The 10,586-nt window shown below is 45.2% G+C and overlaps 1 protein-coding gene across 1 annotated transcript; it reads left to right on the forward strand.

Annotated features, from left to right (window-relative positions):
• The first annotated feature begins 3,117 nt into the window (after nt 1-3,117).
• Nucleotides 3,118-7,570, forward strand: LOC121852033 (zinc finger protein 883-like). The gene is made up of 4 exons (XM_042346141.1): nt 3,118-3,246; nt 4,926-5,120; nt 5,205-6,494; nt 7,448-7,570. The coding sequence occupies exons 1-4, from the start codon at nt 3,118-3,120 to the stop codon at nt 7,568-7,570; spliced, it is 1,737 nt and encodes a 578-aa protein (XP_042202075.1).
• Nucleotides 7,571-10,586: the final 3,016 nt, after the last annotated feature.

Consider the following 10,586-nt stretch of genomic DNA (forward strand, 5'->3'; position numbering starts at 1 on the left):
GTTACTCACCTGGTGTCCGAGGCGACCCTTAAGGGTGACCCTCCCCAGCAGTCCCATCCCACTTCCACTTGCAGTGTGCAGCGCACGATCCGGGGCCTGTCGGCGGCCCACTTCAACCCCGACCACGCTGCAATGTGTTGCACTCACGAGTGACATTACCGCCCCACGTGTCCAGCAGAATCCGGGTTTGCCGCCTGTTCACCTGCCCTTCCACGAGCGACGTGGCCCCCATTATTCCTGCCACCAGCTCCCGCAGCCAGTCACCCGCAGTCGCCACATTCTGGGGTGTTGTTGTCAATATCTGCGTGGGGGTCATTCGTCACCATTATCATGACAGTTTATTTGTGTTGGGACCACGTGGATTGCACCCCTCTGTGGTCCCCTCTTTAGGGAGGCCTTGGTGTTTAACCCTGGTGCTTCTCTCGCGCGGGCGATCTGGGGACTGTCTCTCACGAGATGCCCCCATTGGTCGCATAGATAGCACGCACGGGGAAGGGCGGTGGCTCCATAAGAGGCCCCTTTCCCACTTCCCCTTACCCTCCCAGTGCGCATTTGTTCGAGTTCTGCCTCTTATTGAGATACTCGCCTGGTTAGCCCCCCGACCATGGAGCGTAGCCCTCCCACCTCGGACTGGACTATCTCCGCTGTGGACTGCAGCTTGGTCACATTCAGGTGTACTTGGGTCACCTCCCCACATACTTGGGTTACCTCCTCACGTACTTGGGTTACATGGCCTGTGATCTCCTATGCCGGTCTGTATCCCTGCCACCCATCCTGGGGTTGTCTCACGGGGTCCTGGAGGCTCCCTCGTCCCCCCCCTCACCGTTCTCGCGAGCTTCTCCTCTGGAAGAAGACTTGCAATGGTGTGCTCCTGTTCCAGCCGTCAGAAATGCGCACGCTCGCGAGCAAATCTCTCACACACGTGCGCGTGCTCGGCAAGGGTGTTACATGGGGGATATGGGCAGTTCGCATCTGGCTGCCACCACGTTGTGCTTGTCAGATACTGCTGAACTTTCTCGGCGGCGAGGTCATCGATGATCTCGGCAGTGTATCCCAGGCGTACGCTCTGTGTTAGCAAGCGTGATTTATTTTAGTGTCCGCTCACTGAGATCTGAAGTGAGAAGTTCACATCGTGGTTATTGTTGTCGTGGTGGTAGTTGTTGTTTACCCAGGTAGAGCCTCGCTCCTTCTCTGTCTTGTAGGGAGGCCGCTTTGGATTGCACTACTCTTCGATTTCACATTAACATGCTAATTTATTACATTAACATCACTAGCCCCGGCCACTTCCTTATGATCCTTGGGCTACACCCATTTCAAACCTTTTACAACGGTCTGCCTCAGCAGCAGACCATGCATTTTCTAGCAGAGTGTTTTTGTTTGCTTTCTGACCACAAGTATTGTGGGTAATGCACACATGATTCCTTATTTGGAATACAGTACAGTACTTATTTCAATTGTGATGTTTATTTTAGTTGCCGTTTACCTAACCCCATTATTTAGGTAATGCTTAAGTATAATTATGTATTTTGAGAAGCTCACAATGGCCCTATACAAAATTGCATTTCATACAGTAACAATGATACGCTAATCGATGCCTGGTTATAGTCAAGGGATCGTCCCCTGCTGGTCAACCATGTTACGCATGTTGATGATCTGGTCATGGCTACTCAATGATATTGAGTTGGAGAATCGTGTTCTATACCTGGAGAATTCCATGACGAAATGGGGCCTTGCATATGTTCTACAAAAAGATCACCTCCCTGGGAAAATCTTGACTTAAAGCTTTCGTAACTGCAGGAATTCATATTCTTTGGGTCTTTCGGTTAAGTGACGTGACTTTACCGAAAGACCCAAAGAATACCTCCCTGGGAATTTAATGTCATACAACACTGCACCTGCTCAGCTCTCCATGAATAATCAGGTCGTTCTACACGTGGTGGAGGAGCTCCTATACCTGGTTAATGTGTTCATGACCTTATTTGGCATCCAAAGTGTCACTTCAAATTAGTCTAGCAGCATTCTTTCATTAGGCTCTGTAACACTATGTGGAAGCTGCCTGGACTTTTTTACATACAAAGCTGTGAGTGTCCATCGCCAAGGTCTAGTCCATTGCAAAGGTCTCGTCAATAAAACAGGCAATAGTCTACATTATAGACTGCCAATACACTCACCGAGGTTAAGAACCAGGCTACATTGTCTACATTATAGACTGCCAGTACGCTCACCCAGAGGCGTAGCTAGGGGGGGCAGGGGGGTACATATGTCCCCGGGCGCCAAGGTAAAGGGGCGCCTAAATGAGGCTTACAACGTTACATTATCACTTATTGCGGCGGGCGCGGCAGCCTGAAACTACTGCGCAAATCTACACCTCAACCTAAAAGTTTATATATCCCGCCACACAGAGCCTACATTGCATGTAATTACATTTTCTCAGGTCATAAGATTTGTGGATGTGGATTTTCAAACTAAAAAAGTAACTATCAAAAAATCTTTTTAGGTTATATCGAGATACATGAAAAAGATGCAGCAAGCCTAGAAAGAGTCATCGTCGAGATACTGAAATTTGACAACATACCTCTAGCCGACTGTCGGGCATAATGTTATCACAATGCTGCTGTGATGACTGGGCATATATCCGGCCTTCAACAACGAATATGTGACAAAAATCACAGAGCATTGTTTGTCAACTGTGACAACCACAGCTTAAACTTAGCAGGAGTACACTCAGCTAAACAGGATCCACTTGTCGTCACGTTTTTTGGAACAGTTGAAAGTATATATTTTTCTCTCGTTCAACAATTCGTTGGGAAGAGTTAAAAAAAGCTGTGCCCATCACAGTAAAGCGGGAGTCTGAAACACGCTGGAGTGCACGATCAGAAGCTGTTAAAGCTCTCTATGAAGGAATGGATGAACTAGTAGGGCTGCTAGACAAATTGTCGGAGGACGTAACTATGACGCCTGAAACCAGAAGTGATGCAGAACAGTTACAGGCATGCGTATTAAATTTTTACTTCATAGTTTTATTACATTTCTGGAATGTCATTCTTGGAAAAATGTATCGTGTTCAGAAGCGCCTGGGGGATCGATGTGGACAGAAGAATTAGGTGACGTCGGAAGATGCCGGGAGAACTGGCACAGATGTCGATGCAATTCGTCGAAATTGCACAGATTTTGGAAATTTCTATGACACCGACATCAATGGCCACGAACTTTTCACAGAATTTGGAGATTGCAAAATGCTGCTCGGTAACCGGAATTAAGTTCTACCAGAAACTCCTTTGGATCTTCTTGGTTTTATTGTGTTTTATGGAGACGACATATTTCCGAATTTGCGAATTTCACTGCAAATTTTATTAACAGTAGCAGTTTCAATTGCAAGCTGTGAGCGGTCGTTCAGCAAATTGAAACTTATTTTGTCGTATTTGCGTGCTTCAATGGGACAAGATCGTCTCAGCGATCTTGCTCTTCTTAGCGTTGAAAGAAAAACATTGGAAAAAACATATTTTGATTACGTGATTGACCAGTTTGCGACAGTGAAATCAAGAAAAAATAATCTTTTGTAGACTATGTCAACCAGTCTACGACAGTGACTGAGTGAGCCATGTAATATAATTTCTATGAATTTGCTTCTTTATATACAATGTTTCATTAAAATTGTTATTCCTTATTCGATGTAATAGGAAAATGTGATTAAACGGGGGGGGGGGGGGGGGGCGCCAATTTTATAGTTCGTCCCTGGGCGCAAAATATCCTAGCTACGCCTCTGCGCTCACCGAGGTTAAGAACCAGGCTACAGTCTACATTAGTCGTTTTTTTTTCTTATATTCACTTTATTTGTATTATTATTTTCTATCTACTTGACTTTACCGAAATAACCAAAGAATATTAATTCCTGCAGTCACGAAAGTTTTAAGTCAAAATTTAACCACCTTTTTACCATGCAAGTGTATGAACATGTGAAGTTTGTATTTGCTGTCAAGTATATTGACTCGATTGAACATGGAGGTTAAATCATAAATATAGTTTATTTTAGTTTTGCTTTGGAAATTTTCATAAGAATGGAAACAGTCAGGAAATTAACACAGCACATATGCAGCTGAAGTTAAATCTGTTCATCCTCGCATTCAAGCTAATCTGAGCCTGGCTTCACACCTCTAAGTTGCAAATGAACATTAATTTATACATTTCTGCATAATACAAATAGTATTATTTTCAAAAGCCTTTGCTAGGTTAACAATTTTTTTCTTAAATATTCCTGTCGTAGCTAGACAACCGAAATTGTGTGCTTGGAGTTTTTGGTAAACATTAATTTTGAAGACACTAGGGTGTCCAGGCATATTTATGACCATTTGCCCTCGCATTGTGTGCCTTAACAGCCCGTGTGATGAATTGGGGAATCTCTTTCACTATATCATGAAAATATGAATATGTATAGATGTGTAAGTCATGTGTGACTGTGTATATATGCATTCCTCTGTGCCTCAATACTCACATAGATGGTGTGGACATGCTTTTCTGTTTGCAGCTGACGCTCTCTCTGCAGAATTGGCCTGATGGAGCAAAGGCACTCAGCGCAGTTCAGTACAAGAAGGAAACAATGCGACCAGCATGCAAACAGCACGGATCGTACTGGAAACTTGACACAGCACCAGAGAACACACACAGGAGAGAAACCCTTAGAGTGCTGTGTGTGTGGGAAGGCATTTTCAGATTCATCTACTCTTAAACAACACCACAGAACACACACAGGAGAGAAACCTTTTAAGTGCAGTGTGTGTGGGAAGGCATTTGCAAAGTCATCAATTCTTAAATCACACCAGAGAACACACACAGGAGAGAAACCTTTCAAGTGCACTGTGTGTGAGAAGGCGTTTGCACGGTCATCCATTCTTAAATCACACCAGAGAACACACAAAGGAGAGAAACCTTTTAAGTGCACTGTGTGTGAGAAGGCGTTTGCACGGTCATGCATTCTTAAATCACACCAGAGAACACACACAGGAGAGAAACCTTTCAAGTGCACTGTGTGTGAGAAGGCGTTTGCACTGTCATGCATTCTTAAATCACACCAGAGAACACACACAGGAGATAAACCTTTCAAGTGCACTGTGTGTGAGAAGGCGTTTGCATGGTCGTTCATTCTTAAATCACACCAGAGAACACACACAGGAGAGAAACCCTTCAAGTGCACTGTGTGTGAGAAGGCATTTTCATTGTCATCATATCTTCAGACCCACCAGAGAACACACACAGGAGATAAACCCTTCAAGTGCAGTGTGTGTGGGAGGGCATTTTTGTATTCATCTACTCTTAAACAACACCAGAGAACACACACAGGAGATAAACCTTTCAAGTGCACTCTGTGTGGGAAGGCGTTTGCATTGTCATCAAATCTTAAGATCCACCAGAGAACACACACAGGAGAGAAACCTTTTAAGTGCACTCTGTGTGGGAAGGCGTTTGCAATGTCATCAAATCTTAAGACCCACCAGAGAACACACACAGGAGATAAGCCCTTCAAGTGCAGTGTGTGTGGGAAGGCATTTTTTTATTCATCTACTCTTAAACAACACCAGAGAACACACACAGGAAAGAAACCTTTCAAGTGCACTGTGTGTGAGAAGGCGTTTGCACAGTCACCACATCTTCAAAGACACCAGAGAACACACACAGGAGAGAAACATTTCAAGTGCATTGTGTGTGGGAAGGCGTTTGCACAGTCATCACATCTTCAAAGACACCAGCGAACACACACAGGAGATAACCCCTTCAAGTGCAGTGTGTGTGGGAAGGCATTTTTTTATTCATCTACTCTTAAACAACACCAGAGAACACACACAGGAGAGAAACCTTTTAAGTGCACTCTGTGTGGGAAGGCGTTTGCAATGTCATCAAATCTTAAGACCCACCAGAAAACACACACAGGAGAGAAACCTTTTAAGTGCACTCTGTGTGGGAAGGCGTTTGCAAAATCATCAACTCTTCAGACCCACCAGAGAATACACACAGGAGATAAACCCTTCAAGTGCAGTGTGTGTGAGAAGGCGTTTTCAGATTCATCTGCTCTTCGACGACACCAGAAAAAACACACAGGAGAGAAACTCTTCAAGTGCAGTGTTTGTGGGAAAGCGTTTGCACATTCATCAAATCTTAAAAAACACCAGAGAACACACACGCATCAGAAAATCCACAAGAAGTGTAATCTGAAATCAGCTTGTGAAAGTCAAAGTGCTGCAATGACCCCATTGTTCATGAAACAAGAACCAGAAGACAATCCCAGCCTGGACACTTTGAAAGGTATCAAGGTGAAATATGAAGAGGCGAAAGTGAAATGTGAAGAAGTAACAGTGAAGAGCGTAGAAGTGAAGGTTAAATTTGAAGATTATTCAACTCCAAAATCGGACCTTCACATAGATGGAGGCAGTGTGAAACAGGAACTAAATTCTGACTGTGAGGCAGAGCGAGGCAACTCCCAGGAGTTTGTGGATGTGGAGGTGTGGGTGGACTTCTTAGACAATACAAAGTCAAATGGAGACCAGGTAGATGTGCAAGCTTCAGACAATTAAGCTCCAATGGATGCACCTTTGTCACAGGCCTTTCTAATGAATATAATGTGAAGTTGAATACTCAATTTCTAGGTTCAAACTGGAGTGTAAGCGTGGCCAGTATTTGTGAACCTGTGGGTTGGGGCGATCTCTAACCAGGAGTGACTCAAGTGTTTTGTATCATATCTCATCTTAGACACTCGATGGGTGCCCATAATGGGCATCTGCCCCTGTGTGCCACAAGGTGACCGTTCACTGGCCTGCATGTGGATATGAGTTTGTAAGTCGGGGGAGATGTTTGATATGCCAGTCGGATTTGAACCTTGAACCTCTGCAACATAGAGAATGTACTACTACTTGACTTCTCTCTATGAGAGTGCTGCACATATAGGCCTCATCTCGGCAGAGATCAACTTGTAAATACGTTGCAACGTGACGCAGTACATTTCAGTATAGTAATAAAATGTTGCCAATGTGCCCTTTGATTATTTTGAATCATAATTGAAAGAATACCCGTCAGATTTTGTACGTACATACAACATTTTGTGTATTAATGTCAAACATGGAATATGTGCTGTCAGGACTAAGTATCTGTTTTGGTGGTAACCTGTACAAAAGCTCACGTGAGAGCTGTTATTTTTGTGATACGGGTCAAAGGGTGTTTTTGTGAATCAGGCCGCATCTGACTGGGGCAACTCATTGTCTTTGAAATCGGGAGCATAGTCGGATCATTCATCAGTTAAGGTATGCCACTTATAAGTTACGTATAATAATAATAATAGTACAATTCGTAACGCGCGCAAATTTGCAGACGTAGTGGCCGCAACTCAGAGGCGCGGAGCCAAGCTCAGAGTCGCTCAAAAGCATGATTGTAGAGGTGAGTTTTTAAGTGTCTCTTGAAGGAGGCGATTGAGGTGATGCTGCGAATGTGCAGAGGGATATCGTTCCAGACTGTTGGGGCTGCCACCGAGAAGCGGCGCGTAGACATGACCATCCTGGATCTTGGTATTGAGAGGAGGTCGTGAGTCGCGCTGCGCAGGCAACTGCCGTGTGCTGAGCTACAAGTTGTCAGTAATGAAGAAAGATACGGCGGGCAGGCGGATATGAAGGCATTGTGGCAGAGGCAGGCGGTCTTGTATGTGACCCTACTGGCAATGGGGAGCCAGTTGAGAGCGCGGAGACGAGCTGGTGAGTCGAGCGGGGATGAGTGTGGGCAATGACGACGCGTGCTAGGTTATTTTGTAGTCTTTGAAGCTTCCTTAGGTTGCCAGCGGAGGTCCGGACAAGGACGGAGTTACAATAGTCAAGGCGAGACCCAACTATGCAACATGCCAAAGTGTTGGCAATTTCAGTAGAGATGAGAGGACGTATGTGTCTAAGAGCCTTCAGGTGAAAGTTACATGAGCTGATGATATGGTTGGTTTGACGGTCGAAGGATAAAGTTGAATCTAGGATGACACCGAGGTAGCTGAAGTGGTTGGTGAACTTGATGCTATGACCGAAGATGTGTATGTGTGTGGGGAGTGCTGCTGAATTGAGACGTTGCTTGGTACCTAACATGATGGCCACTGACTTTTTCGGATTAAGGGCTAGGTTGTGTGCAGTGAACCATTGTTGCACGGCGGTGGTACATTCCGAGAGCCTCTCGAATCCAGATGCATTGCTAGAATCGATGGCGGTGAATAGAATCGTGTCATCCGCGTATGAGTGATGCTTAACACCGAAGCTTGCAATGAGTCGGCCGATCGGGGAAGTGTAGGCTGTGAAGAGCAGGGGACCTAGAACAGAGCCCTGGGGAACCCCGCATAATGCTGTTGTTTCAGGCGATGTGGACATGCCCACCCTGACTGAGGATTGCCGGTCAGAAAGGTACGAAGCTATCCACTTGAGTGCTGAGCCGCATATACCGAAGTCGGATTTCAGGAGGGAAGTAAGGAGCGAATGGTTGATGGTGTCGAAGGCTGACGAAATGTCCAGACTTACAAGTGCAACAGTTGAGCCGGAATCAACGATCGTTAAAATGTCATCGAGCACCCTAGTGAGTGCTGTTTCTGTGGAATAGTTTTGATGGTAAGCTGACTGGAAGTTGCAGTAGTTTGCGGAGGAGGTGACGTGTGGTTGTAGCTGGGCGAGGGCTAGTCGTTCAAGGAGTTTAGAGAGGTTCGAGAGGTTAGTGATGGGACGATAACTAGATGGGTCATCCGGATCTAGATTTGGTTTCTTTAACAAGGGAGAAACCAGGCCAGATTTGAGGTTGGACGGAAAACACCCCGAAGAGAAGGAGGCATTTGCGATGTTCCTTATCATGATGGCGAGTTCCGGAGCACATTGCTTGAACAAGGAACCTGGGAGCACGTCGAGTGGAGATGACTTCAAAGGAAGTGATTCAATTAAAGCGAAAACGTCTTTTGTAGACACAGGCTTTAGCATAGTTAGAAGAGTGTCTGGGTTAGTGCTTACAATTTTAGGTACCATGAGCGGGGTACAATGGTGCACTGTGTCAGTAGACGTGCACGAGTTTGCGACGGCGATTAGCTTGTTGTTGAAGTAAGTATTAAAAGAGGTGGCAAGTTTCAGTGAGGCAAGGGGATCGCTAAGGTGAGGGACCATGGTGCTACCAGGATGGAGAAGATCTTTGAGAGTTTTCCATAGAATGCGCGGGTTTCCGGTTGCTTTTTTTATGCGTTCCTCAATGTGGGAGGAACGTGAGACAAGGATCAGTTTGTTAGTTTTCCTGCAGGCGACTCTGTAAGCAAGTCGATCAGCAGGTAGACCACTGCGGGATGCGATACGTTCAAGACGCCTCCTGGTTCGCTTAGCAATGATGGCATCTCTTGAGAGCCAGTGAGTGTCGTGAGAAGACTGCCTAGCGGTTCGTGATTTTAATGGAGCTAGTTTGTCCAGCGCCGCCCTCATGTCAGCTTCTAGTTGGAGAGCGCAGACGGTTGGATCCGATGATGGGGATAACATTGAAAGCGAGTTTGCAAGGAGGTGACGAAAAGCAGAAAATTCGATACCCTTAAAATTACGCAAGTTGCGGGTGAATTTGATGGTGATTGGCTTCGGAAATTGGAGGGAAGAAAGTATAAGGCGGTGTGTTGTATCCTAACCCTTCTTCCATAATTGAGATTAATAATATTTGATGATTTTTATATATTATCTTTTTACTTGTTTTTTTAATGAGTGAAACACACCAAAGCGCACCAAACTGCAAAACACCAGGTGTTGTTAAGTAATGAACGAGAGGAGGGCTAGGATGACAGAATTTGCAACCTTGCTTCAAGGCAAAGGCAGTGAAAGGAAGCAGAGGCGCCTTTGTCTAAGTCACAACCACAGAAAGCCAGGAATCATCACTGATTGTGTGTTTAGGGATTCCGAGCTAATTAGAACACGTGCACACAGAAAGGGAGGTAGAAGCACGCCTTGTTCTCCTGCAGCTGAGGAAACAAAGATAAACCCAAAGAGGCCTTGGACCTGAAATTAAGAATAACATTCCCAGAGCAGAAGGTTGGAGGGACAGGGGAGAGCTGATTTTAAAAAGTGTTGTATATCTCTCAAGGCGGGCAGACCCAGCTAAATAACACGGCTGCGGGGGTCACCAGAAGTTCGCGTTCGCCTAGTTAAGACAAAAAGCTCAATTATTCTGTATTGCTATTAAAGTAACGTTAAAGTCGGAATTTAACAACAGGGTAGGCTAAAGTTATTGATATTCACACCCACTCCAATTAAACCAGGCCACAAGTTACGCCTACTGAACCATCACCATCATTAAGTCAATATGAAATGTTATTTCCATACTTTAATACTTTCTATACAACTCGACCCGAAGCATATGACAATCAGAACCTTCCTAAGTCAAAATTGAATCGCACCCAGACAGGAGCGAATATATCATATATAAGGTTGAAGAGGGAAAGAAATTAAGAGCACGGCGGCAGACAAAAACCAGAACTGACTCCAAGGTTCAACCGCCCTCACCTCAGGAGTGACGGAAATTAATGAGGCCTTGAACAACGGCCAGCTGGACGGCAACAACAACGG

The sequence above is a fragment of the Callorhinchus milii genome, unplaced genomic scaffold (assembly GCF_018977255.1).
Source record: "Callorhinchus milii isolate IMCB2004 unplaced genomic scaffold, IMCB_Cmil_1.0 Scaffold333, whole genome shotgun sequence".
Lineage (NCBI taxonomy): Eukaryota > Metazoa > Chordata > Chondrichthyes > Chimaeriformes > Callorhinchidae > Callorhinchus > Callorhinchus milii.

Coding starts and splice junctions, on each gene's coding strand:
- LOC121852033 (XM_042346141.1), top strand. CDS start 3,118: ATGCCGGGAGAACTGGCACAGATGTCGATGCAATTCGTCGAAATTGCA. Junction 3,247..4,925: donor AGATTGCAAAATGCTGCTCG/GTAACCGGAATT, acceptor AAAGGAGAGAAA/CCTTTTAAGTGCACTGTGTG. Junction 5,121..5,204: donor AGTGCACTGTGTGTGAGAAG/GCGTTTGCATGG, acceptor GTGTGTGAGAAG/GCATTTTCATTGTCATCATA.